General features: G+C 54.9%; 2 protein-coding genes, 1 long non-coding RNA gene and 1 other non-coding gene across 5 annotated transcripts in view; 2 read left to right on the plus strand and 2 right to left on the minus strand.

Annotated features, from left to right (window-relative positions):
• Positions 1 to 2,821: 2,821 nt before the first annotated feature.
• On the minus strand, positions 2,822 to 2,913 carry TRNAR-UCU. The gene is given in 2 exon segments: positions 2,822 to 2,857; positions 2,877 to 2,913. It is a non-coding gene; the product is annotated as a tRNA-Arg (tRNA).
• Positions 2,914 to 3,378: 465 nt separating this feature from the next.
• SLC27A4 (solute carrier family 27 member 4) lies at positions 3,379 to 16,401 on the plus strand. The gene is made up of 13 exons (XM_043566040.1): positions 3,379 to 3,563; positions 4,885 to 5,051; positions 6,640 to 7,034; positions 8,438 to 8,596; positions 9,697 to 9,766; positions 9,866 to 9,957; positions 10,766 to 10,875; positions 11,086 to 11,295; positions 11,474 to 11,600; positions 12,250 to 12,387; positions 12,566 to 12,730; positions 12,824 to 12,970; positions 15,525 to 16,401. Exons 2-13 carry the CDS (start codon positions 4,891 to 4,893, stop codon positions 15,680 to 15,682), a joined length of 1,932 nt encoding a protein of 643 aa, XP_043421975.1. The 5' UTR covers positions 3,379 to 3,563; positions 4,885 to 4,890; the 3' UTR covers positions 15,683 to 16,401.
• On the minus strand, positions 14,184 to 22,694 carry LOC122474833. Its single transcript, XR_006295026.1, has 3 exons — positions 22,492 to 22,694; positions 14,886 to 14,987; positions 14,184 to 14,393 (listed from the first exon to the last, which is right to left on the minus strand). It is a non-coding gene; the product is annotated as an uncharacterized LOC122474833 (long non-coding RNA).
• A 9-nt stretch (positions 22,695 to 22,703) lies between these two features.
• Positions 22,704 to 27,504, plus strand: part of URM1 (ubiquitin related modifier 1) — a 36,565-nt gene continuing 31,764 nt past the window's right edge. The window contains exons 1-2 of one of the 2 annotated variants that reach the window (XM_043566049.1): positions 22,704 to 22,798; positions 26,967 to 27,037. In XM_043566049.1, coding sequence (XP_043421984.1) covers positions 22,764 to 22,798; positions 26,967 to 27,037 — 106 coding nt within the window. In that variant the 5' untranslated portion in view covers positions 22,704 to 22,763. The remainder of the gene's footprint in view (positions 22,799 to 26,966; positions 27,038 to 27,504) is intronic. The other variant, XR_006295025.1, reaches the window with a different exon arrangement.

The raw sequence follows: 27,504 nt of genomic DNA on the forward strand, positions 1-27,504 counted from the left end.
TTTGTGGTCAGTGAGCTTGTAAATTACAATAATAAATACGTCAAACACGGACTCAAGTTCTGGGAAGTGAGCACTAGCAGTGTGTCCTCATTTTTATATATAAGAAGTGGAGGGGCACCTGGGTGGCTCCCAACTTCAGCTCAGGTCATGATCTCATAGGTTGTGAGTTCGAGCCCCGCGTCAGGCTCTGCCCTGGCAGCTCAGAGCCTGGAGCCTGCTTCCGATTCTGTGTCTCCCTCTCTCCCTGCCCCTCCTCCGCTCCTGCCCTGTCTCTCAAAAATACACATCAAAAAAAAAGAAGCGGAGGGGTGCCTGGCTGGTTCAGTTCAGTGGAGCATGTGACGACTCTTGATCTCAGGGCTGTGGGCTCGAGCCCCATGTAGGGTGCAGGGATTACTTTAAAAAAACTATTTTATTTGGGAATGCAAACTGGTGCAGCCACTGAGGAAAACAGTATGGAAGTTCCCAAAAAAGTTAAAAATAGAACTACCCTAGGATCTAGCAATTGTACTACTGGGTGTTTGCCTACCTAAAGAATAAGAAAACACACCAATTCTAAAGGGATACATGCACCCCTATGTTAATAGCAGCATTATTTCCAATAGCCAAAATACAGAAGCAGCCCAGTGTCTATCTATTGATGAACGAATCAGGACAATGTGGTGTATATATATATATACACTGGAATGTTGTTCAACTATAAAAAACGATGACATCTTGCCATTTGCAATGACATGGGTGGAGCTAGCGGGTATAATGCTAAGTGAAGTTATTCAGCCAGAGAAGGACAAGTGCCGTATGATTTCATGTGGAATTTAAGAAATAAAACATGGGGTGCCTGGGTGGCGCAGTCGGTTAAGCGTCCGACTGCAGCTCAGGTCACGATCTCGCGGTCTGTGAGTTCGAGCCCCGCGTCGGGCTCTGGGCTGATGGCTCAGAGCCTGGAGCCTGTTTCCGATTCTGTGTCTCCCTCTCTCTCTGCCCCTCCCCCATTCGTGCTCTGTCTCTCTCTGTCTCAAAAATAAATAAACGTTTAAAAAAAATTTTTTTTAAAGAAATAAAACATGAGCAAAGGGGAAAAAAAGAGAGAGGCAAGGCAAGAAACAGACTCTTAACTATGGAGATCAAACTGAAGGTCACCAGAGGGGAGGGTGGTGGGGGGATGGATTAAGTAAGTGATGGGGATTAAGGAGGGCACTTGTGATGAGCACCGGGTGTTGTATGGAAGTGTTGGGTCACTACATTGTACACCTGAAACTAATAGAATACTATATGTTAACTAACTGGAATGAAAATAATAACTTAAAAATAATAATAAATAAAAATAAAAAAAAAAACTTTTATTTGTTTTTGAGAGAGAGAAAGAGAGCATGAGCAGATAAGGGGCAGAGAGCGAGGGAGATAGAGGATCCCAAGCAGGCCTCACACTGTCAGCACAGAGCCTGACATGGGACTCCATCTCGTGAACCTTGAGATCATGACCTAAGCCAAAATCAAGAGCGAGATGCTTGGGACACCTGGGTGGTGTCTGACTTCAGCTCGGGTCATGATCTCATGACTCGTGTGTTCGGCCCCACATCGGGCTCTGTGTTGACAGCTCAGAGCTTGGAGGATGCTTCAGATTCTGTGTTCCCTCTCTCTCTGCCCCTCCCCTGCTTGCAATGTCTCTCTCTCTCTCTCTCAAAAAGAAATAAACACTAAAAAAATTTTTTTAAAAAACATTGGGACACTTAACCGACTGAGCCACCCAGGTGCCTACCAAAAATAAAATCTTTTTTTTTTTTTAAGGTTTATTTATTTTGAGAGAGAGAGAGAGCAGGAGAGGGGAAGAAAGAATCCCAAGCAGGCTCTGCATTGTCTGCAAGGAGCCTGATGCAGGGCTTGATCTCAAGAACTGTGAGATCATGGCTTGAGTGGAAACCAATAGATGGATGCTTAACTGACTGAGCCACCCAGGAGCCACATAAAATCTGAAAAGAAAGAAAAGAAAGAAAGAAAAAGAAAGAAAGAAAGAAAGAAAGAAAGAAAGAAAGAAAGAAAGAAAGAAAGAGAGGGAGGAAGAAAGAAAGAAAGGAAGGAAGGAAGGAAGGAAGGAAGGAAGGAAGGAAGAAAGAAAGGGAGACTTTGAACACTCGGCTGAGAAGCTGACCCATGTCTGTCGGATGCCAATGCCTATCACCACTGCACCACACTGCCTCCCACGAGGGAGACGGAGCTTTAATTTACCTAAGTCCCCCTAAAGGATGCACTCTATACTCTGGAATAAATAGGTCCAAGTAATTATTAGACCAAAACTTCATTTCATTTTTGAGCCCTCTGACTAGACCCTGAAAATTGCCCATCCCCCCCCCCCCCCCCTTTAAGGACTTCTTCCTGGACTAAGGAATTAGTGGATGTATTTCAGGATAAGAAGTAATTGTGGACGCCCAACATGTTTGATTATCAAGGAATCAAGTTTCCAGAGGTCTCAGTGCCACACAGGGCTGGGAAGCTGGTCAGTGACCCAGGACTCAGCAGGTGGCATGACAAATGTAGTCATAGGCTTAGAAGTTAGCTGATTTGCTGCAGGGTCCAGAGAGGTCCGAGGCCAAAGTTAGGTACAGGTCTTCAGATCCGTGCCCTTTGTACCACGAGGTGTGTCAAACTGCTTACAACACACCAAGGCTAGAAAGGATTCCTAGGCAGAAATCCTGACGTCACATTTATTGCCATCCCAGAAGCAGAGGTTCCAGCCTCTGGTCTGCAGATCTTCTGAAACTTGTGAAGGTACTGAAGGCCGTAAAATATCCACATGAAAGTGAGGGAGGAGGTATCCAAAATTCGACTCTGGTGGGACTCGAACCCACAACCTTTGAATCACCACACCAAGGATCGGCTAGAAGTCCAATGCGCTATCCATTGCGCCACAGAGCCGGCTACTGAAACCTCCCCCGGCTCACCCCTCAGCCTAAGCCGCCCTTTTAGCGTTCTTCTAGGTGCGGCTTTGGCCTCTCCGGAACCCTGCTCGTGTCTGCGCGCGGACTCTGGATTCTCCGCCTACGATGCTGGCGGGGGTGTTCCCCCCACGTCCGAACGCCCTGGACTGGGGGCGCAGGACCCACTCCCAGCCCGCGGGTCTCCTCCCGTCCCGGGGGTCTCCGCGGCGGGGCCGGGCAGGGCCGCGCGGACTACAACTCCCAGCGTGCCGCGCGGGGTGCCGCCCGAGGCCGTCGCGCGCGCAGGGCGGGCTGGGCCGGGCGGCGTCGGCGCGTTGGAGCTGCGCGTCGCCGCGGTCGCTGCGGCTCTCCGGCCGTGGGGAAGGCGCGGGAGGCGGTGCTGCGGGCCGGCGCAGCCGGTTTGGGGTTGCAGGAGGCGGGCGGGGGAGGAGCGCCGCGGGCGGGCGGGGCCGGGCGGCAGGCGGGGCTGGCCGGGCGGCCGGGCCATGCAGGGCGCAGAGCCGGCAAAGCTCTGCTGAGACTCGGCTCTGCGCGCCCAGGGGCGGCTGATGCCCCCAGCGTTCCCCACTCCGCTGCCGCAGCCAGGCCGCATCTGGACGGGGCACCGCGCGGCGGGGCCGACGCTGGGTGAGCAAAAGCCAGGCCAGTGGGTCCCCGGGCGGGGAATGTGCCCGGCTGAGTCTTGGGGAGGTGGCGCGGCCGGCTGGGATGAGGGACGCGCCCTGCTGTTGTGTCTCCTTGCCGGGCGTTCTGCTGCCCTGGCTCCTTAGGGGCGAGGGCGGTTCGCAGTGACCAGGGACGGGGGCGCGAGGTATCTCGGCATCCCTTTCCCTTCTCGTCCCATCCCCCAGCCATCCAGGGTGGGTTCCTGTTCTCTGCCCTGGCCGGTTCTGGGAGGTCTGAGGACCTTAGAGACCTTGGCATTGGATTTAGGAGTGCTGGTTTGGTCTCCCTCCCGGCTTTTGATTTTCCCGTGGAGAAGGGGGAGATGGCATGTAAGGGCTCCCTGTGGTCCAGACCGTGTCCTCATACTGGCTTGGAGACTCTCAGGCTACATCACAGCCGTGACCTTCAGCCCCCACCCACGAATCGGAGAACCCTGCAAGAAAACGGAGTCCCATCTGCTTCCTCTTGAGCAAGTCCCTAAGGCTCCAGGAGAAGAGCCCAAGACTCCTAATCTCAGTCCAGTCAGCTGTTCCCCTTCCCCTATAGCCCAATCCCTAAAGATGCATGTAAATGGCTTGCTGAGTGTGTTTGTAAGGGGGTGCCTTCAGTGCCCTCTCGTGCTCCCTCAATCACCTTTCCCCTCTAGGCGGTCATCTCTCAGGCACCTCCAGGCTCTAACCTGTTTGCTCTGTCGCCCTCTGTGGGCCAGCAGAAACATGGCACCCTGCGAGTTTGTGGGCAGAGACTCCGCCAGGCCCCTTTCCGGGGAGCTTGCCCCTTTGGGTGTTGTGGCTTGGCCTGGTCATCCAGAGACCCAAAGACCCATCCTTGAGTATTTGGATGAGGAGTCAAGCCAGAGACGCTTAAGTTAATACCCCCTCCAAGACATTTTGGTTCAAGATCCTGGATGTCAGGAGGGTAGACTGTCCTGTTTTGGCTGGAAGGGCTTCCAAGAGCAATTCTCACTTACACCATAGCACAGAGGGGGAGACTAAGGCCTAAAGTAGGAAAGGAACTTACCCAAGGTCACTGGAAGAGTCGTAGGAGGACTAAGGGGCTAGAATCTAGCCTCTGTGTCTCAGCCATGGAATTACTCATCTCTAGTCCCGTGCTTCTAGCCTGTTTCAAGACAGCTGTGGAAAGGGACCCCATCCTCAGCTGCCTACTCAGTATGGCTAAGCCTCACCTCACTACAGGTTGACCCTTAGGATCATAGTAGCTGCCTAGGCCAGGAAGTAGGGGACATAGACATTTGGCTCCACTGACTGCTCTGTGCCCACAGGCCGCAATGCTGCTCGGGGCGTCTCTGGTGGGGGTGTTGCTGTTCTCCAAGCTGGTGCTGAAATTGCCTTGGACTCAAGTGGGGTTCTCCCTGCTGTTCCTCTACCTGGGATCTGGAGGCTGGCGCTTTGTCCGAATCTTCATCAAGACCATAAGGCGTGATGTCTTGTGAGTATTTGGTCCAGCCCATCTTGGGGTCTCCATAATTCCCCAGATTTCTCCAGACCAGACCAGGGCACCTGGGCCCCAGAGGAGGAACCTCTGCTCTACCTCCTTCCCCCAGCAGTAGTACCTGGTATCTCCATCTTCCAAGATGAAAGTCTTCTCCTAGGGCATCTCCCTAACTTGATGCTGTTTAGCCTAGGGCAGACTTAGGGGCCCAGGACATGCACTGAATGCCAGGTGTGTTGAGAAGACATCTACAAAGAGTCCTGAGGACATGTTTTAATTAGTGAGATGATGAAGAGGAACCCTGTGGGAAGGACCCTGTACCTTGGGTTGGCATGAGTCTAAGAGGGCACAGAGGTCAGAGCAGGGCCCTGAAACAGATGCGTGGAGGAACCTGCTCCCCAAAGAAAGTCAGGTAGGGTCTACAGGGCCATCCTGTGCCAGAAACACCTGCTGCTACCTGCTCTGTGCGAGGCATCGGGCTGGCTCTGGGACCCAGGGAGGAACAAGGGAGACCTAGTCCTGGGCCCGGCTCAGTCTGGTCAGGGAGATGAGAAGGTGATACAGTAAATCCCTAAACTCACAATGTTGTGTGGGCAGAGACCCTGGCCATCTTGCTCACCGTGGTGTCCCAGTGCTCGGCACAGTGACCCACACTCAGAACAGGCAGCTCGCTCATCTGAATTGACTGCAAAAGGAGGTATCGAGCGGCCACTGCAGGAGGGGTGGTAGCAGAGAGCTGTGAGAGTATGGAGCAGGGAGAGAGGGCTTTAGGCGTAAGCCTTGGGGAATCAGGGAGGCCTGGAGGACAAAAAGCTATAGTTAAAAGGCTCCTCCAGGTGATGGGAGCAGGCATAGAAGAGTGGAGCTCCAGTGGCGCAATTGGTTAGCACGTGGTACTTATACAACAGAATAGGCATAGAAGTCAGGGAGCTAGGAGGGTTCAGGGGTCAGAGGTGGCAGGGGCAGGCAGGAAAAGGGGATATTGCCAAGTGATTCCGCATCACCTAGTGAAGCTCTGTGCCCAGTACTGAGTGAGACCTGGGGAGGTCTCAGGGGGTAAGCAGGATGGAGCCCCTGCTGGGCTCACAGGGAGGGAGACCGAACAAATCACAAACTTATCCTTTATTTACTGTGAGAGTGGTCTGGAGAGGTTGCAGTACAGGGCTGTGGGAGGTCCCAGATGAGCTGGGACTTTGACTTGGGCCCCAGAATCTTGGAAGACTCTGACAGAACACTAGATTCCAAGAAGAGCTTCAAGGGTCCTGGGTGTTACACTCTGGAGCCAGAGAGGACTGAGATTGTGATCTTAGCTTGTCGCAGCCTGGGCGAGCCGTGGTGCTGCAGGGCCTCGCTTTCTCCCTTGTACTGAGGAGGGAGTCACCCCCCGGGGTCCCTGGTGTTATTGTGAGGCATCAGTGGGCTGGTGCCTGTAATGGTGTCCAGCACACAGGTGCTGGGAAACGGGAGCGTTGCAAGTGATCGGGCTCAGGAGCCTCAGGCCCGTGGGACAGCAGCCTGGGCCAGGGTGTCGGGAACCCTGCTCTCAACCCCAGCAGTCACGGCTCCCTTGCTTGCTCCCACCTAGCGGCGGCATAGTGCTCCTGAAGGTGAAGGCAAAGGTCCGGCGGTACCTGCGGGAGCGGCGGACAGTGCCCATTTTGTTTGCCTCCACGGTCCGGCGCCACCCTGACAAAACAGCCTTGATCTTTGAGGGCACAGACACACATTGGACCTTCCGCCAGCTGGATGACTACTCAAGCAGCGTGGCCAACTTCCTACAGGCTCAGGGCCTGGCCTCGGGCGACGTGGCTGCCCTCTTCATGGAGAACCGCAATGAGTTCGTGGGCCTATGGCTGGGCATGGCCAAGCTGGGTGTGGAGGCAGCACTCATCAACACCAACCTGCGGCGGGACGCCCTGCGCCACTGCCTGACCACTTCCCAGGCCAAGGTCCTCATCTTTGGCAGTGAGATGGCTCCAGGTGAGCCCCTGGGGTGTGGGGTCAGGCAGGGATTCCCACAGCATCTTGCACAGACTACAGCCCCCTTCTGGGCCTGAGGGAGGCTATGTGGCTCAGAGGTTAAGGGCATGAGCCTTGGTGTCCAATGGCCTGGCCTCTGCCACTGGTAAGCTGGAGATCCTGAGGAAGAGACTGGAAATGTCTGTGTCTCTGTTTTCTCACTGTCCTACCTACCACATACTGTTTTTAAGAAGATACTTTGCCTGCAGCACTAACAAAGTAGCTGATGCTAGGTGAGCCCTCAGCTATGATGGTAACCATTCTTATGAGTAATTAGGCCTCATTTGCTTCATCTATAAAATGGAAACAATCTCTTTTCTGCTGTCTGGCAGAGCTTATGTTATTTGCTGCGGTGTGGAGCGCTGACCAAGACTGAGCTTGGTGCTTTACTAGACAGCTCTAGGGGTGCCTGGGTGGCTTAGTCGGTTGAGCGTCCAACTTCAGCTGAGGTCATATCTCAGTTCGTGAGTTCGAGCCCCACGCCAGGCTCTGTGCTGACAGCTCAGATCCCGGAGCCTGCTTCAGAATCTGTGCCTTCCTTTCTCCCCCTCCCTGCTGGTGCTCTGTTTCTCTCTCTCAAATATAAATAAACGTTAAAAAAATTTTAATAAGCAGCTCTAATCTTCACAAAGCCTGGTGAAGTAGGGATGGCTGTCTCGGCTTTACAGATGAGGAGACAGAGGTTCCGAGTGGTGTAAGGAGATCATCTAAGGTCACACAGAGGCAGGATTTCATCTTGGGCTTGACCAGTGTCCCCTGTCCCGCATGGCTATGGTGCGGGATGATGGCCAGGGAAGGTGACTAAAATGCAGAACGGGAGAGGAACGATGCAGCAGGGAGAGGGTTGGACAAATGTAAAGGGAGGCCGAGGAAGTGGGGCTGAGGGGGCCGGGACTGGCCTGTGCCTGGTGCGGGTGAGCACCTGGACCGTGGTAGTGCACAGGAGAGCCTGAGAGAAGGTTCCCACCCTCTGACCCTCCATGCCTCCCTTCCAACCACACACGAGCGTGGCACAGTGCGTAAAGGCACAGACCTTGGTGTGCGGTACAGCTGGTCATTCTAGCTGTGAGCAGGCCCTGCCGTCCTGGGAGCCTCGTCTCCTCACCTACGCAATGGGCTGCCGTTGGTACCTGGGCTGTGTGAGCAGGACAGCACACGGAAGGAGCCCGCCGTGTAGCTCCGTAGCAGCTAGGGAGCTGTTGCTCTTGTCAGCATCTTTCTTACAACGAGGCTGGTGCTTCACCCATCTTGCCCCACACACGCAGCCGGTCTCCCCTGATGACATGCCAGCCTTGACACAAGCAGAGGTCCTGAGGACATGGGGTCCCTGGCCTGCCCCCTGATCAGCCCTGTCTTCCCCACAGCCATCTTTGAAATCCATGCCAGCCTGGACCCTTCGCTCAGCCTCTTCTGCTCCGGCCCCTGGGAGCCCGGCACGGTGCCCGTCGGCACAGAGCACCTGGACCCTCTGCTGGAAGATGCCCCCAAGCACCTGCCCAGTAGCCCTGACAAGGGCTTCACAGGTGAGTCCCCTGCCCCACAGAGGGGTTCTCAGAGGGGCCCAGGACAGAGCGCTGACCTCAGGGCGGGAGGCCTGCATACTCCTGCAGACTTGTCATGTGACCTGGAGTGAGTCATATCACCTACCTTTTTCCATCTGGGAAGATGGGCACAGTTACTATGGGTCACTCTGAAGGTTAAATGAGCTGAAGATGCCAGGCACGGTGCCAAGCACTCGGGAGCTCACAAAACCTGATTCTTGGACTTGTTGAACGAGCCTTCATCGCTGCCCAAATGTGCAAGATCACGTGGAGCCCAAGAAACTGCTGGGTCTGAATTTCGGCTGGGGTTGGACCGGGGGCAAGACCCTCTAAATATTCACCCAGCACCTGTTTGGTGCCGGCCCCTGTCAGCCTGCGATCCTCTCCCTGCCCTAGACTGTCCTGCCTGCCCATCCCCTCCTCCAGGCAGCCGTCTGACCCTGTAGCCTCTCCTCTATGCTCCACCCTGCCCTATGGAACCCCCAGCTTGCTGCGCCACCCAGAGGGCGAGAGCTGGTGCTGAGCACATGCAGCAGCCCCTCTGCTTCCCTCGTGTCCCGGAGCACCTGAGCTGCCCTCTGAGCCTCGGTTCCCACAGCTATAAAATCAAGGGTGGTAATGGAACCTATTTTATAGAGTGGCTTTGAAGATTGTAAAAGATAACAGTGGAAAACTAGGGTGTGACAAGAAGTGCTCAGTAACCGGTCATTGTCATTGCGGTCATTTCATCTCTTGTCATACGTGGATTTTGTCTCCCGGTGCTTTTGTAAGCTACTTGAAGACAGGGTGTCTGTCTTGGTCAGCCTGGTGTCCTCATGGTGTCCAGCCCTTGGCATCAGCAGGCATCCGGAGGGCATGAGATGGTTGACACACAGCGTGCAGCTGTCCCACAGCGTTCCTGACCTAGAACCCCCAGCCCAGTGGGGAAACTAATGTGACAGCCCCTGACCTGGGCCACAGGGTGGGATGGAGAAGTGGTCTGTGGTACAGAAGTTCCCTGGGCACTGTCCTTCCTGCAGATAATGCCTCCCCAGCCCTGTGCTGTCCCTTCTCAAAGCCATTTATGTGTCTGTTTTCTTTAGATAAGCTCTTCTACATCTACACATCAGGCACCACAGGGATGCCCAAAGCCGCCATTGTGGTGCACAGCAGGTAAGGGGCAAGGCTCCTGGGGGGAGGACTGGGGGTGGTGGGACCCAGGGGCCTCTCTTCCTCCTTTCCAGGGCCCACCGAACACTCTGTGCCCTCCAGGTATTACCGCATGGCTGCCCTGGTGTACTACGGATTCCGAATGCGGCCGGACGACGTTGTCTATGACTGCCTGCCCCTCTACCACTCAGCAGGTAGTACTGGGCCCTTCCGCTCAGTCTCTGGCACCCCAGGCCTCGGGAGCCCCCCCAACCCCCTCAGCAGGCAGCATCTTGTGGTAGAAACACATGAGCTTTGGAGTCAAATCTGGATTAAAATTCAGAGGTAGCCATTGACTGGACCTCTGAATGAAGACAGCAACATGAACCTCACAGCTTGTGTGTCCGCATCACACAGGACACCTGGGTTAGTCTGTTCATTTTCATGGGTGTGCACACCCTTGCTGCTTGGTCTTAGGAGCTTTAGGGAAGACAGAGATGGAATAAATATAGTTCCTGCCCTCAAGGTGCTTAGAGTCAGGTGTGTATTTAAGGCAGGATGAAGGATGGAACCCCAACCTGACTTTAATTCAGGAAATGACATGGTGAGTGCAGAGACAGGCAGGGAGCAGGAGCTCAGCTCAAGAGAAGAGCCCAGTGATGGCCAGGAAAGCTTCCTGGAGGAGATGAATTCGAGTCAGGCAGATGTGAGGTGCAGAAGCCAGGTGGGCTAGCTTGTTCCCCCCTGGATGAATGGCAGCATTACAGGTACAGGAGCAGGAGCTTGGGGCCAGCTCCAGAGGCCCCAGGGAACAGTCTAAGGAGTATGCACTTGATCCCACACTGGGGAGGTACTGGGGAGCCATGGAAGACTAGGGGAGAGGTATGATTAGTGCTGGAGGAACAGGACAGGAAAGAGGGACTGGGGGAAGGGCCTCTGAGGAGACGGGCTGGACAAGAGGAGGCTCTGGAGGGAGGGGTCTCCTGGCTCCCAGACCTCCATGGCCCATCCCTTCGCCTTCAGGAAACATTGTGGGAATCGGGCAGTGCCTGCTCCATGGCATGACGGTGGTGATCCGGAAGAAGTTCTCAGCCTCCCGGTTCTGGGACGATTGTATTAAGTACAACTGCACAGTGAGTGAGGAGGGCAGGGGATGAGCCGTCCCTGTCCCCTTGTGACCGAGCAGCCCCACTCGGGGACGTCAGTCTTACAGCTAAGGCCAGTTGTTCACTGGGGGCAACATTCCCATTGTTCGGATGGGGAGGCTGAGGCCCGGGGCCTACAGGATTGGGAGGTGAAGTGAGAGCAGCCACGGGCCAGCCTCACTCCAGGTCCACCCACAGATTGTGCAGTACATCGGCGAGTTGTGCCGGTACCTCCTGAACCAGCCGCCCCGGGAGGCGGAGCACCAGCACCAGGTGCGCATGGCACTCGGCAATGGCCTCCGCCAGTCCATCTGGACCGACTTTTCTAGCCGCTTCCACATCCCCCAGGTGGCCGAGTTCTACGGGGCCACCGAGTGTAACTGCAGTGTGGGCAACTTCGACAGCCAGGTAGGCAGTGGGGCGGTGGAGGGCGGGCAGGGTCCGGCACAGAGGGTGGTGGGCACCAGAGCCTCCGCTGTCCGGTTAGGGCAAGGCAGTCATGGGAGTGTGAGGGCCAGGCCCCCCAACACTGCCTAGTCTCAGGCCTGTGGCGGGAGAGCCCAGGTCCAAGTCTTGGCCTTTGCAGGTGGGGGCATGTGGCTTCAACAGCCGCATCCTGTCCTTTGTGTACCCCATCCGGCTGGTGCGAGTCAACGAGGACACCATGGAACTGATCCGGGGGCCCAATGGCCTCTGCCTTCCCTGCCAGCCAGGTCTGCCCCGGGGCTGGAAGTGTGGGCAGAGCAGGGGAGGTTGGCCTGGGAGATGGGACTGGGATGGGTGAGTGGGGAGCCCTTATTCTGACCAGTGGCTGTCACTCAGCTCTTCTCTTATAGCTACGAGTCCTCTTTCTTCATCCATCTGTCCCTCCATTCCTTGTCCTCTCTACCCATCAGTCAATTAACTCACTGTCGTGTGGAGGACGCTGGGATTGATCCTGGCTCAGCCCCTTAGCTCTGTGCCCAAGTCCCCTCATGTGCCAGTGAGGCTGATGGCGGCGCTGCCTCCTGCGGCTGCCCCGGGGGTCACGTATGGTAAAGAACGGACCGCTCTCTGAACAGAGCCAGGGGCCCAAGGAGTGCTGGCCCCGGTCAGGTTGTCCCCATAGTGCTTGGCCACCCTTTCGTATCGTTCATCTTTCCATCTCACAGGCGTTACTCAGACATTACTGAGTGCCCATGTGCCGCAGACCCGCCCAGAGAAGCTCCCTGCCCTCCGGGCTCCCGCACCGGAGCAGGGCAGCGTTTCTGTGGGAAGCAGTGTGAACAGAAGTCAAATCAAGATGCAGGGCACATTGCGGGGGGGGGGGGGGGGGGGGCTGGTGGTGGAGGAGTCCTAACCCTAACCCTTCCCTGCACCCAGGTGAGCCAGGCCAGCTAGTGGGCCGCATCATCCAGCAGGATCCCCTGCGGCGCTTTGACGGCTACCTCAACCAGGGTGCCAACAATAAGAAGATTGCCAAGGACGTCTTCCAAAAGGGAGACCAGGCCTACCTCACCGGTGGGTGGGCACCAGCCCCTTTGGGGTGGGCAGGGTGGAGAGGAATGAAGGGGCCCTCGCCCACCTGCAGAGAACACCTGCCCCAGGACGCCCCAGTCCCAGCCGTCCCTGTCCAGCAGATCCCGGGGTCCGGTGAGGCCTGCCGGCCCCAGCCCTGCCTCACACAGCGCCCCCCTAGGTGACGTGCTGGTGATGGACGAGCTGGGCTATCTGTACTTCCGAGACCGCACGGGAGACACGTTCCGCTGGAAAGGCGAGAATGTGTCCACCACCGAGGTGGAGGGCACACTCAGCCGCCTGCTGGACATGGCCGACGTGGCAGTGTATGGTGTCGGGGTGCCAGGTATCTGTGGGCTGGTGGGAGCTGCCAGGTGTGGGTGGGAGGCACCCCCAGGGGGCACGGCCAGCTCCTCACGGTCCGTGCTGCTGCCTCCAGGAACCGAGGGCCGGGCTGGAATGGCTGCGGTGGCCAACCCTGCTGGCAGCTGTGACCTGGAGCATTTTGCACAGCTGCTGGAGAAGGAGCTGCCCCTGTATGCCCGCCCCATCTTCCTGCGCTTCCTGCCTGAGCTGCACAAAACAGGTATGTCCCCTCCCCTGCTCTAGCTTACAGGCCCCAGGCCTGTGCCCCTTCTTGGTTCCTTTTGGAGAGACCCGGGCGGCTGTCATTTGACCTTTACCCACAGCATTGCTGTGTCATCGGTAAGCAGACCTCCCTGTGTACAAGTGAGTGGACTGAGCCTTCAGAGAGAAAAGGTTCATACATCCGTTAGCGGGACGAATGTTTACTGAGTACCTACTATGTGCCTGCCAGGCTCTGTGCTAGGCCTTTGGGGATATAGGTAACAAATTCTGATGGGACCTTTGCCTTCTTGAAGCCTGTTCAGCGGTAGGGGAGGCAGCAGAGGACACGGAATTCCAAATGCAAAGGATAGAATACAGATCAAACTGACAGAAAAGCAAATGAATGGGGGTGGGGTGCCTGGGAGGCCCCCCTGAGGAAGTGATGTTTGAGCTGAGACCTGAATGAAAGGGCGGGGTTTGTGGGGTGGGAGGCATTCCAGGCAGGTCCTGAGACAGGACGACACTTGGCCAAGAGAGGAAGGGAAGGAGGCCCCCAAAGCTGGAGCCAAGGGAGGGGGCATGGGGGCAGGCAGTGATGTCAGGTGGGGTAGAGAGGTCAGTGGAGACCAGAAGACTCTGTGGGCTGGGGAGGGGCCTGGACTATGTCCAGGCAGTAGGGAGCCACAGAAGTGTTTGAGTAGAGCAGTGACCTATGTCAGGTGCATGTTCCACACAGTCCTCTGGATGCCATGTGGAGTGCAGGAGAGGGCTGCAGACAGCTCCAGGGGAGTGGGGAGACGAGTGAGGGGCTCTTGCTGTTGTCCAGGCGAGAGGTGAGTGGTGGGTCCACGGTCACATAGCCGGGCAGCAGCCTCTGGCTGTTGGACCACTGACGGGTCCCCTGATGGGCAGGAAGTCTGGGGGTCCTGCCCAGTCCTGCCCCCAGCTTGCCTTAGTGCTTGTTGCCCTGTCCGGACTCTCCCCCTGCTCAGCCTCAGGCCACCTCCCATACGCTCATCATGTCAAGCCCTGCCCTGCTGGAAGGCCTGCCCTGACCGAGGTGGCCCCTGCCAGGTAGTAGGCCCCTAGGAGCACCTGAAACAGTGCGTGACTGATCCTGAGAGCTCCTGAGTTTTGGGTGACAGCTGACTTCTCTGTGCAGGAGAGGCAGGGAAGCTGTCAGCCCTCAGGTTTCAGAGGGTTTGCTACAGCACAAACACCCCAAAACTTACTTTAGGGCATAAAACAGTCATGTTTTTGCTCTCAGTGGTGGGTCAGCAATTTGGGGTCAAGTTCAGCTGAGCGGTTCTTCTGCTGGCCCTCCCTGGAGTGGAAGAGCTGCCATCGCTTGTGACTCAGCTGGGGCTGGAGGGGCCAGGATGATGTCCTTACCCACCCATCTGGCTCCCGGCCAGTTGGTTCTGCAGCGCTGGCCAACAGACCTGTGTGTGAGGATGATGATGTTCTGTATGTGCGCTGACCGGCACGGCAGCCACTAGCCCTGCGTAGCTACTGAGCGCTTTTTTAAATGGGAACGGTATGACTGAGGAACTGAATTTGACATTTTGCTTAATTTTAATTAAATGTGTGTGGTCTCGTATGGCCAGTGGCTCTCCTACTGGATAGTGCCAGCCCAGGGGGCTTTCCTGGGATGTTTCCCCTCTGTTCTGCGTGGCTTCCCAGCCTTCAGAGACCACACCGGTGTCAGGCACTGCCAGGAGGGAGGGAGTAGAAGCTGCAAAGCCCCTCGAGGCCTAGACCCAGCACTCGAATGTTCTGTTGGTCAAAGCAAGTCACAAGGCCAGTTTGGGTTCAGGTGGGGGATGGAAAAAGACTCCAGCTCTTGCTGGGAGACATGGCCAAGCCACAAGGTGGTGGAGTGCGCGTCCAGGGAGGGAAGGAATCTAGCCGTTCGGGCAATTTGTCATACATACCTGGATTCAAATCCCAGTTCCAGCGTTGATGAGCTGTGTGATGTTGGCCCCGGGGGCGTGTCTCACTGCGCCAGTCTCTCCTGCCCTGTAGGGGTGATGCCCCTGAGGAGAGACGGGGAATTTACATTACGAGTGCTGAGAAAACATTGCTGCCTGTTGAAACGACTCCAGATATGTTAAAAGCTGAAAATGACATGCATCGTAGAATCCATAGAAGAGTGTTGAGCACCTGCCTCTGGGGTTGATGTGCAGATTAAATTAGATCATGCCCTTCCCTGGGAGGTGCTCAAAGCCCAGATCTGAGTTCTGGTCCTCACTCTGCTGTCACTCAGTGTGTGTGGCCTTAGATGGATAGTTTCCCTTCTTTGGTTGTCAGTTTCCCCATTTGCAAAAAGAAGACAGGTAATGCAGCCCCCCCCCCCACCCCTTCACCAGGGCTGCTCTGAAAAGCAGGATATAATATAATTAACTGGAGCCGCCTTTGCAAACTGTAAAGGGCTTGGCCCTACCGTGCTCTAGGCCGCTTTCCCGTGTTCTCTCCAGCCTTCCTTCTCTGTCCCTCTTCAGCTTTGGTGGGCAGCTTCCTGAGGCCCAGGCCCCTGCCCTGCACCCTCTGATCCATCCCCATTGCTCCCTCAGGGACCTTCAAGCTACAGAAGACAGAGCTGCGGAAGGAAGGCTTTGACCCATCAGTTGTGAGAGACCCACTGTTCTACTTGGATACCCGGAAGGGCCGCTACATCCCGCTGGACCAAGAGGCCTACGCCCGCATCCAGGCAGGCGAGGAGAAGCTGTGATTTGCCCCTGAGTCCCTCTAAGGGCCAGTGGGTGCAGGATCCAGAGCCCCAGCTCCCACCCCAGAGGGGTCATGGGCGATGCCAGACCAAAGCAAGCAGGGCCCAGCACCTCCGCCCCGAGGTGCTGACCCCCTCCCCATCAAAACTGCCAAGTGACTCACTGCCACCTCCCCCTGCCCCCCAAGAGGGCTTTCTGTGAAAGCCTCATGTCCGCATTACGTCTTCGAGGCCAGGTGGGGCCTCTAGGCCCCAGGCTAAGATGGACTGGGCGCCTCAGGAGGACGTCTTGGGTCAGGGCAGGGCCAGGTGGAGGGCCGCCAAGCACTCCCCCAAAAGCAGGGAGCTTGTAAATGGGACCAGGGCAGAAGCCCCCAGACTCAGGAAGCCAGCAGAGTGGGCAGGGGCTGCAGTGGCTGTTGATCAGGTGGCCGAAGAGGATCCTAGCCCTGGAGCTGTTCCAGTGTCGCTCAGCACTGCCTGCGCCTCAGGGAGGGTAGGAGGACCACCCTGACCTGCAGGGGGCAGTCTGGACTGAGCCCCCCGCCCCGCCCCGCCACCATCCTTCTCCTCGGTGGCTACCTGGCTGCCCCTCAGGTGGGACCTTTCTCTTTGTAGGTCTGTCTGTGTCACTTTCTCCATCTCAGTCCTGGGCCGGTTATGAGAGGAGCAGGGGTAGAGGGGGTCACTCAGGGGCCAATAAACTGCCTTGACTCCCCCTAGCCTGTGTGCGTGCCACCTGAGCTCACCCTACCTGCTCAGGCCCCACCTCCTGCCCCTCCGGCCCACTCACTCACTCCGACTTAGGGATATAGCGGTTAAGATGCCTTCAGTGAGTTGGCAAGGTATTTAATAGCGTGAGCTTGAAAGTCCAAACCAGCCGTGTCACTTTTGAGTTCGTGGCCTAGGGCAAGTGACTCAGTCTCCTCTTCTGTGAAAGGGGAGTAATCGGGAGGATTCAGAGAACAAAGGGACCCATTTTGAGGAAAGGGCTGTTCAGAGCCTTTGAGGGAGAAAACTCTAACCCAGGATGGGATCCCGTCTCCAGACCCTCACTTGTGCTGTTCGCCTTGCCTGGGGTGCATTTCTCCAGGGGTTCGGTGGCTGTGCAAAAGCCAGAGCAGGACTGCCTGACCAGCTGGGGCAGAGTCCAGGAAAAAGCTTCCTGGAGCGGTGTTACCAGAGCTGCAGCAATCAGCAGCGCCAGTGGAGAGCCAGCTGTCTCCTGGGCCCCATCACTGGAGTCACACCCAGGCTGGAAACGGGTGGCCCATTGGGAAAGGGGTCCAACTCACCCCAGGGCAGTGGGCAATGTGTGCCCCTGGGGCTTCATCTTCACTGTTTAACCCTCACCACGGTCTGTCATTTGCTGAGGTCACACAGCAGTGGAGGCGGGGCGCTGGAAGGCAAACCCAAGCCCCTCTTGCTTCCTGCGGCCCCACCCGCCTGCTGGTGCAGAAGGCAACGGGAAAACCAACAGAGCTTCCATTCCACGAATGCCTGTGGAGCCAGCTGTGGGCCCCGCCCTAGGCCTGCAGCTGACAGCCAGGGTGGAGGGGGGCCAGGGTGAGATCCGGGGTGCCTCCTGGGGGAGTGACTTTGAAAGAGGAATCTGATGCTGCTCAGGGGAAAATGGGGGGCAGAGCTGGAGTAGGGCCCTTGGAGAATGGTGTTGAGGGGGGTTAGGAGGGAGTGGTAGGCATGGCTGCAGTGTCCCAGTGTGACCAGCAGAGGGCATGCAGAGCTTGGAGAATTCCTTCTTGGCCCTTCTCAGCCTCCAAAAGCAGAAAGGAGGGGCTGCCTCATCCCCAAGCCGGTACCCAGCCCAGAGCACTCGTCTTTGAGGGCCCAGGGTCGGACTTCCATGGGCTGGTCCTGGCTGACAGCTTTGTATCTAACCCTTAGTAGTGAGTACTTTCCAATGGGATAGCGCTGCCACCCACCCAGGGGCCCCTATTCCTTCCTGGAGATTGAACGCAGTCACCGAAAGGCAGTATGGAGCGGTGGTTGGGCTAACAACCTCCAGCTCAAAAGGGCAGGTGCTCAAGTCCATTTGCCAGGCTAAGCCTCAGGTTCTTCTGCAAATAGAGATTTAGGGTAGTTGTGAAAATGCATTGTGCCTGGAGGTCTCTTAACCCTGGGTCTGGTGCCAATACCTGCTCAGTACACAGCAGTTACGGGGTAAAAAACGAAAAAGGATATATATACAGGTATCAGGACCCCAGACTAGGCCTGAGTTTACCACTTCCACACTGCTTCCCCTTCCACACTGCTTCCCCTTCTGCACCCCCCGCCCCAGTGAAGGGCCTTGGGAGCTCTCCCATCTGCCTCTGGTCATCCTCAACCATGGCTCTGTGAGTTATGCGCACAGTAGCTTCTCAATATGTGCTTGTGAATTTAACGATAGCTACTGTTTATTGGGCATTTCCTGACGTTTCTATGCTGTTTCATGGTTTACAAAGTACCGTGTTAAGTTCATCTGTGGAGCAGAGTCTAAAGGCCTGCTGGGGGCAGGGGCAGAAGCGGTGCACGGTAAGATAGAGAGACCTGGGAGCCCACTGTCCGGGGACAGGGGAGAGGGAGCTAGCGAGTTAAGAAGCAGCCGGTGAGGTAGTTAGCTGCACCCAGCCCAGCGCGCTGGCCAGGTAGGGCAGTTGTGTTTCACGGTCAGAGAGGCTATTCAAGAAAGAGTTCTCCAAGAATTGGAGTGGGAAGAGCATCCCAGACAGGAGTAGCAGCGACATGTAAAGGCCTGCAGGGCAGGTCTAGGAAAGCAATGAAGCTGCAGGGGAGTGCGCATCCGGTGTGGAGTAGGGTTGAAGCAAAGTATGAAAAATGAGTCTTTTGTGGGCACTTTCACTTGCACACTTCCAGACAGTGGGGGCTCTGCTAGGAGGTCCCTCATCCCTCCTCGGGTCACACCCACTTCCTTCGACTTGCTAACGGCCACACCGTATGGAGCCCTTCCTATGTGCCAGGCGATTTGCAATGCGCTACGTGTGCATCAGTTTGTTAAATCCGTAAGGAAAAGCAGCTACTATTTTTACCCCCATTCCACAGATGAAGAATCTGAGGCTCAGGGAGGCAAAGTCTCTCCAAAGACCACAGAGCCTGCGAATGGCAGCTCTGGGGGTAAGGCCCCTTCCTGGAGCCTCAGTGTTCCCATCTGCAACAGTGCCTGGGGGCAGGCAGAGGCTGGAAAGAGCCGGCCTCGAGCATCCCTGGAGGTCCTACCGCCCTCAGGACAGGCAAGTGGCCGACCGGGCCAGTGCTTGGAGTATCACTTTCAATTCCTGGGAAGAAGGTTAAATACCTCCGAGGGGCCCATTTAGGCGGTGGCGGCAAGGGAGGGGGTGACCAAAGTGACTTTCAAAGGGGCCTGAATGCTCGGCCGGCCCCTCCCCCCACCGAGGAGGGGGCCCTGCTTCCTCCCAGCCTAATGATATTCCAGGCTCAGCCCTCATCTTTGGCGGCAGTTTAACCCGAGCCGGGGCGGATTTCTTTCTCACTGATCTCAGCTTGACACCCAATTAGCACAAGAATGGGAGGAGGAAGCCTGCGAGAGGCGCCTCCCAGCCTCCCGGGGCGCATGAGGGGAGCAGGCTGGAGACAAAGGGCAGCAGGCAGGGGGGCACCCGCGCCCTCGCCTCCCCTGCAGACCCCGCCTTTGTCTCCCTTGGAGCTTCTGAGGAGATAGAGGCTGCCGCCCGGGCTGGCCGGCCTGCTGGAGGAGACAGGGGATGGGGCCCAAGCCCCTCTTCTGTGTGGATCCCAGGGGAGGGCATCTGGGTGAGCCTGACCCAATGGGAGGCAGTGAGGGCCAGTGATGCTGAAGGCACTACAACCTGGGGTTGAGGCCTTAGGGGGCATGAGACACTTAGGGACTATGGGCAAACCACTGGTTCTGAGCCTCAGTTTTCTCATTTGAAAAATGGGGATAATAGTAGTCTCTGTGAGCAGCCAGTCAGGTAGTGCATGTAAACACCTGGCAGGTGGAAGGTGGGCATTCAATAAATACTCTTTTTTAAATACACTTTTTAAGTTTATTTATTTAGAGACTGAGAGAGGGAGATCATGAGCAGGGGAGGGGCAGAGAGAGAAATCCCAAAGCAGACTCTGTCCTGTCAGCGCAGGGCCCGACTTGGGGCTCTAACTCACAAACCGTGAGATCGTGACCTGAACCAAAATCAAGAGTCAGACACTCAACCGACTGAGCCACCCAGGCGCCCCGCAATAAATGCTCTTTTAATGAATATGAATATGAACTAATATTGTTACAATTAAGAGATTGAGTGGGGTAGGCTTGTGATCAGAAGGAAGGACTTTCTGAGACCCAGGCATTCACAGAATGGGCTGACTTACCCAGAAGTGAGCTCCCAATCTCTGGGACTATGTAAGAAGCAGGAGGAACCTGTTTGTTGAGATATGGGAAGATGCCTCCTCTGGCCTTCCTAGGTGCCATCTCCTTCCCACCATCCCTTTGGATTTGGGCTTGTGTGAATTCTGGGAAGCCTTCTCTGATCCCAGGGCTGGATTAGGGGGCTCCGCCAGCTCCCACAGGGCCCCATGTTCCCCCTTTATAACATTGATCACACCGTGAGGTCCATTTTTACATCTCTGGCTCCTGCAACAGCCCCAGGAGAACAGGGACCTGTTGGTTTTGTTCACTGTTGTGTTTCCAGCACCAGCTCTGGGCCTGGCACTTAAAAAGTGCTCAGTGAATGTTTGTCAGACGGATGAAGCCCTTCAAATGCTCCCTAGCTCTCATGTTGCAGCCCCAAGAGGTGGCAGTTCCTGGGGTGAGAGGATATTCAATTCTCGAAGAGGTGAGCTGAGTTCAGAGGCTTCAAGGGCTTTACCTTGTTGGTAAAGAGAAGCCACTAAATGACTTTGAGCGGGGGAGTGAAAGGTGTTCACTTACTCACTCAACAAGCACTTACCAAACCCCTACAATTACAAAGCTCCTTACTGCAAGCTAAGGATCAAAGATGAATCAGGCAAGATTTCTGCCCTGCAAGAGTTGGGTCTAGTGAAAGAATCTTAGAATATTTTTGCTGAAAGGACCTTAGATCGTTTGGTTCCCAACCTTCTTCACAGATTGGGGAAACTGAGTGCCAGAGAGGGAAAGTGACCAACCCACACAGCATGGTGAATATGGGGCCTTTCCATTAACCACAGGATTCCTTCGTGCTCTGAGGACTAGGCTGTGTCTGACTTGTTTTCACTTCGCCAGTGCCCTGGAACAGTGCCTAATACATTGGAATGGCTCAGGGCTATCCACGGAGTCAAACTACAGTGAAGTCATGGCCACAGTGAGGGAGGTGGGAGGCAGGCAGACAGAGAAGAAGCAGGTACAGGTGCCAGGTGCCAGGGGTGGCGGTGGAACATTTTGGGGTTGCAAAATCAGCTTTAGGAGAGGAATCCAAATTGATGACTTTTTTTTTTTTTTAAGATTTTAAGTAATCTAAGTAATCTCTACACCCAACATGGGGTTTGAACTCAAAACCCCGAGATCAAAGGTCCCATGGTCCACTGACTGAGCCAGCCAGGAGCTCCTCAAATTGGTGACTATTTGGATATGGGACAGAATTAAGAACAATGTCTTAAGTTTCTTGCTTAAGTGTTTCAGAGTGTGGCAGTGGTATCCTTGAGATGGGGAACACAGGGCAGGGCCTGTTTTAGGGAAGGAGGCGCTGTGGCAAGAACTCATTTAGTCCTCGCTACAACCCTGTGAGTTAGGGGGTGTTACTATCCCCATTTTACAGATGAGGAAACTGAGGCACAAAGATGATAAGGGACTTAATGCAAAGAAACATCTAGGAAGTGGTGGGAACTGGATACAAAGCTGGCAGCTGAACTCCCCGCTCTTAACCATTATATCATTCCACCACTGACCTTCAGACTACCCCCCCACAAGCTACCAATGCTAAGTTCAATTTGGAAGTGTTGTGATTTAGACACCCCAGTATATCTACTTTACTCCACTTCTCCCCTGGCCTTTTGCAACAGGCTCCAGCGGTCTCCCATCTTCTTCCCTGTTCTTGTTAAACCATTCACACTCCAGCAAGTAAGGATATTTTACAGTATAGTTCTAATGTCACCCCCTCCCCAAAACTTTCACAAGCCTCCCACTGCTCTTAGAATAGAGACTGAAATTCTTACCTGGTTCTCAAAGTGTGATTTGGCCCCTGCCCCCTTCCTAGCATCATCTCTTACCAGCCCCTCTGCTCCCCAAATTCCACTTTCCTCTCTTGGTGTCCCAGCATGGTCTCCAACTCAGGGCCTTGGCATCTTCTGTCCTCCTCATTGGAATGTTTCAGAGGTTTCTCTCCACCCTCACATCCACCTACGTTACTCAGCTTTATTGCTTAGCTGTGTCCAGCCCAATTGGTTTTCTTTGTGAAGTTCCTATAACTTCAGGTCACTTCTTTCAGTTAGAGATTTTCTATTTATTAGTATGATTGATCTGTTTCTCTGATTACAGTTAGCTTCCACCACTACACTGTGAGTGCCCTAAAAGCAGGAACCCTTCTCATCCCGTTCACCACTGCACCTGTAGCACTGACCAAGATGCCTGGTACACGGAGGACGTGCAGCAAATGTCTGCTGAATGAGTAAAACCCAAATCGATAACCAAAGGAGCGCCCGGATAGCGACTCAATAGCTCAGGAGAGATTTCTGGGCTGGAAATAAAGACTTGTAGTCACTTATAATTCAAGTCAAGTCAAGACGAATGGACGGGCTCACCCAAGCGGTGTGCGGGCTTAAGACAGACTTGTAACTTTTGCAAGATAAGCAGTAACGTGGCTCACAGGTACGACGCAAAGATGCCCGGGCTCCCCGCCTAGCTGTGGCTCGCACAGACCGCTGCCCACTCAGCTCCCTGAGGCCCGTCCCAGAAAGGTAGGTGACCAACTCAAGAGCCCCTAACGGGACCCGCGACCTCCCCGCCTAGCTCCCGGCCTTCCTCCAATGGCTGCGGAGGATGACCCTCTGGGCACCGCCTCTTCCGCTCGTGGCGACCGGAAGTGGGCGGGAGGGCCGGAAGTTTAAGGGAATTTCCTGTGAGCTCGGCTTCCTCAACATGGCAGCGCCCTTGTCGGTGGAGGTGGAGTTCGGGTGAGTCACAGAGCTGGGGCACAGTGGGGATGGATTGAAGTCGTCGGGCCCGGAACTCCCCTCCCTCTGCTTTGGGGCCTGTCACGACCGAATCGCTGAGGCTCCTGGCGCCTTCCCAGAGCTACGCCACCCGCCTCGAAGAGTCTGAGAGGCTCGGTCTCCCTTGGCGACGGGACCGTATGTCCGGGAATAGAGGCGCAAGCCCGGGCGTGGAGGTGTCCTCTGGGCACTCCTCAGTTGCCCCGTGCCCTGCCGGACTCAAAAGGCATGACGTTAGCAGGCGGCCTCCTTACCTTCTTTACTAATCTCGTTTTGGACCAGCCCCGTTTGTCTGGCATCTGAGCTCCTAGAACCGAAAAGGACTACCCTTCACCCCCAGATTTCTTTTTCGGGCAGCAATTTCCGCTTACACGGTTCCTGGAACCTTGTTTCTCACGGGATGTGTGGCCAAGGCGGCACTCCTTCTCTTTCCCAGGATTTGGGGATGTTAAACAGACCTGAACCTTTTTCAGGTCCTTCAGTAAACTGGCTGATTGCCTTCTGCAGATCTTGAGTCAGGCGAAGATACGGGGATAAATAAATAGCACAGTGGAGGAGAATAAGTTGACAGTGCAGTTATACACAAGACAAGAGGAGCAGGAGTGGGACACACACACCCAATAGCTGAAGAAACACACATCAGGGAGGAAGTCTCCTCAAGCCACTATCTTCTATCCCCTACAAACGAGTTTGTCGTGTGATTTCAGAGCTGAGAGAAACTGCAGAGCTTGGAGGGAAGGCAAAGGAACTGAGACCCAAGAGATGGGTGGTATAATTTCAAGTCACATGGAAAAAGCTGGGACTAGATGTGTGTGTGCACGTGTGTGTGTGTGTGTGTGTGTGTGTGTGTGTGAAGGTAAACAAGCCAAGGCTTATATGAAAGGAAAAATCTGAAATGGTAATCTAAAACCTCTACCCATAAATGCCTTTCCTTCCATTGGATGCCCTCAGTTTCTTTCATGTTTTCCCTTCACTGGATAGTCCATTCAGTAGTCATTATTGAGTGCCTATCATGTGCCAGGCAGTGAGCCAGGCACTGAGGATACAAAGATAAATAGAACTCTGTCCATGCCCTCCAGTGCTCAGTGTTTCTGTCCCTTAGAAGGGGTAGTCTCATGAATGTTAACTGCATTTTAATTGACAATATTGTCTGGCCCCATGGGTCCAATTAGAACTATGCTGGTCTGGTCTCCTCACTATTTTGCTTCACCGACCCTTGGCTCGGCTCTGCCCCCTACGCCAGCCCTCCCGTAGCATGGAAGTTCTAGGAAGATCCCTGCTACTTTGACAGGCCCCAGCAGAGCTGAAAAGGGAGAAGCTGCAGACTACCGGTATCGAGGTTTCTCTGCAGTCAGCTTACCTTTCATTGTCACTGAGTCAGACCTGGTTTTTGTTCATCAGAAATGTTTTCCGTCTGCCAGGTACTGTGCTGGCAGCAGTGGGGAAGTCCTATAAGGAAAGTATGGTCCTTGCCTTCGAGAACTTATAAACCAGCTTAATTACCCCTTTTCTAGTCTAAACATCGCTAGCCTTAGCCTCCCTTACCCGCAAGAGCAAGAGTGAGCCCCACAACATTTCTCCCCCAGTCTACCCACCTTTGAATAGCTCCGCTCACCACCACAATGTCCCATGAGAATTGCAGCTTCTCAGGAAGCAAGAATATCTAAGGTGTATTTTAAACCCAGATTCCATGTCTCTTTGCGTCAATGCATGCTTTTGCCCCTGGCTTTTCCTTCATTTTCTCCATTTCTTCGCGGACTTCCTTCACCCTTCACTCTGAACCTGAGCAGATTTGCAAAGAAACCTTGCCCATCATTCTCTCTTGCCCTTTTGTTCCTGAGTGCCACAGTGATCCTTGAAGTGTGTGGTTAGCCCCTGACCAGATGTCGTCCTGTCAGTCCTACCTGCTTTGAGAGCCTCTCTAGACGACCTCTCATACCTTTCATCTTGTCAGGAACCAATTCTGCCATCCTTTGTCTTGCCACCTGAAGTGTCCTTAGCGGAGCATTTTCTCGGGTCACACAAAATTCAAAGTTTGCGGTAGAAATGTGTTTTGCGTCCCTGAGGTCCAGATGTGAGGTTCCCTCTCCTTTTCCTCTTATCCTTCCTCCTGAGACTGGTAGGTGTTGGCAAAGAGAGGCAATGCCATTGAGGCCAGAGAAGGAGGAGAAATGGGCATTTTTCATTCGTTCAGCAAATACTTCTTGAGTGCCTGCTATGTGCCAGGCTCTGTTTTAGGCCAAGCTTGCATTCCAGCAGGCAAAGGGAAAGAAACAAAACTAAAAATGCATGGGGTGATCAGATAGAGACAGGCTAGAAAAAGTGAGGGCAGTTTGAGGAGCGTCTATACCAGCCACTGGTACCAAGAAACACTCCTGTCACAAATTGGGGAGTGAAGGGAAAGGTGAAGTGTCTTTAGATGTAATTCCTTAACATCTGAGTTTGAACAGCAAACCCTATAGGACATAAGAAAATCTGGCTTTGGTTCTCTTCTGGGGTCAAAACAGGCCCCTTGCCCGCCTCCCGAATCTCTGCAGGGGCTGGGCGTTCACCTTCCACCCCTCCAGATGTGCTGGCAGCACAAACACCAGCCCCTCCCTTGAAGGCCAGTGAACCCAGTGGTGACAGGTCACTCTGAGCCAGACTGCTTCTCCCTTACCCGCTTGCAAAGGGAAAAACAGCCTTGGCCTCTGAGCCTGGCACCACCAGGTTTGGCCGCTCTTGGTTGTTTGCCTGGGTTCCAGTGCCCCCAGTTCCCACCCCTCTTCTCTGACCCCCAACTCCTGAGCCCCTTGCCTGTCACCCTCCCCCACCCCAGCTGCTGCATGTGCCAGCCCCCACCCAGAAGAGAACGAGGCTCTTGGAAGGGGATAAATGGAGGCTCTGTGCAGGCTTGCAGCTGAAATGGCCCTGCGCGCGGCCACAGATGGGCCTCCTCTCCCCCTCCACATTTCTGCATCAACAAAGCGTGACCTTGTTTGGATGACAGTCGCCCCATGTTTCCCCCATGACAATGCTTGCCTTGCCTTTGCCTCCCAGTGGACCGTCTCAGGACATCTCTGTTCTCCGAAATTGGGAAAGGGTGGTGTAGCGGGAAGCGTCACATCCATCAAAAGTCTGTTAAGGCCTTCTCAGTTAAGATCCACGTGAAGTCCGAGATGGGAATCAGGAGACCCAGAGGAAGAAGCACTGTGGGGCATTGAAAGAGCCCTGGTGTCCGCATCATAAACCCCTGGCTTCTGGACTTGGCTCCGAGCATCTCTGCTGTCCCAGCCTCCCCTTGGCCAGGTGCTGGCACATAGAAGTGAGCCAAGGTCTGCCCTCAAGGGGCTTTCTGACCTTTGGGGAGTCTTGTTTTCTTCCTGCCAAGGCTGCTGGGGCTAAGCAGAAACCAGCTGGAATTCAAATCCCACTTCAGCCACGGCCTGTGTGACCGTGGACAAGTCACTTAACCTCTCCGGGCCTCCGTCTGCTTCTTCATCGGATGCAACTAGTAATGTCTTCCTCCCTTCCTCCTTACCTGGGCTGCCCTCAGAATGAAATGAGATGAAGAATATTCTTATGAATGGCAAAGTTATTGCTAAACCCAGTGGAGTCTCAACCTCCAGCACTGTGGTGTGCCCACCGGGCCCAGCAGTGAGTGGCACAAGCAGGGGCATTTGAAACCCTCCCCTGGCCCAAGGAGACCCCTCAACACACAGGGTCTCCACCGTGCCTGATGCTGGCTCCTCACCACTTCTGTAGATGGAAAGATTGAGGCTTGAGAACATGGAGTCACATGCCCAAGGTCTGGGCATCAGGCAGAGGTGGAGCACGGCCTCCATCTCAGGGTGACAGCTCCAAAGCTTGTTCTCTGCACCTGTATGCTAAGCCACCTCTTGAGAAAGCGGAGGAGTAAAAATGAGAGTCTGCAAATTTTGGGTACTTGATTATTGGTAGAGACTATCTGCACCCTACTTCACATTAGGAAGTCATATTTGAGAATCCATCACAGTCTGGTACCCGAGCTGTTCCTGAGCCTTGGTCTGTGCGTCTCTTGGGCTTCTAACGCCAGCCCCTTCGGTTTTCAGTCTCCACCAGGTATTTGCAGGAGCTCACCCGGCTGTCTTTCTCTGGCCCTCCTTTGCAGAGGCGGCGCAGAGCTCCTGTTCGACGGCATAAAGAAGCATCAGGTCACCTTGCCTGGACAGGAGGAACCCTGTGAGTATGAGCATTCCGAGCCCCGCTCTGAGGGCCGCTGAGCAGGAGCCTGGGGTCCCTCAGCCCTGTGCAAGGGGGAAGGGGCAGGGTTTCCCTGGCCAGTGGGAGAGGGGAGAGGGAGGAGGAGGCATCACCATCCTCTCTGGGATGAGCCAGCTTTGTAGGAAGGAGATAGCATAGCTTAGTCCTTACAGATGCAGGTTCTGGATTCAGACAGACTCAAGTTTGAATCTCTCTAGAGCCTTAGGCCAGGCACCTCACCTCTCTGAGCTTTAGTGTTCTCACATGTGAGGTAGGGACAGAAATCCCTACGTGCTAAAAGCTGTAGCGCGCGTCTCTGTTGTTGCCGGGTGGCAGCAGACAGGCGTCCTCCTGAAGGGGGTCACCTTCAGCAAAAATAGAGCCGTGTGGATGGGCTCACGTGGTGAGAGGATTTAGATGAGGAGAAAAGTATCCAGCCAGAAAGG

The sequence above is a fragment of the Prionailurus bengalensis genome, chromosome D4 (assembly GCF_016509475.1).
Source record: "Prionailurus bengalensis isolate Pbe53 chromosome D4, Fcat_Pben_1.1_paternal_pri, whole genome shotgun sequence".
Classification (NCBI taxonomy): Eukaryota; Metazoa; Chordata; class Mammalia; order Carnivora; family Felidae; genus Prionailurus; species Prionailurus bengalensis.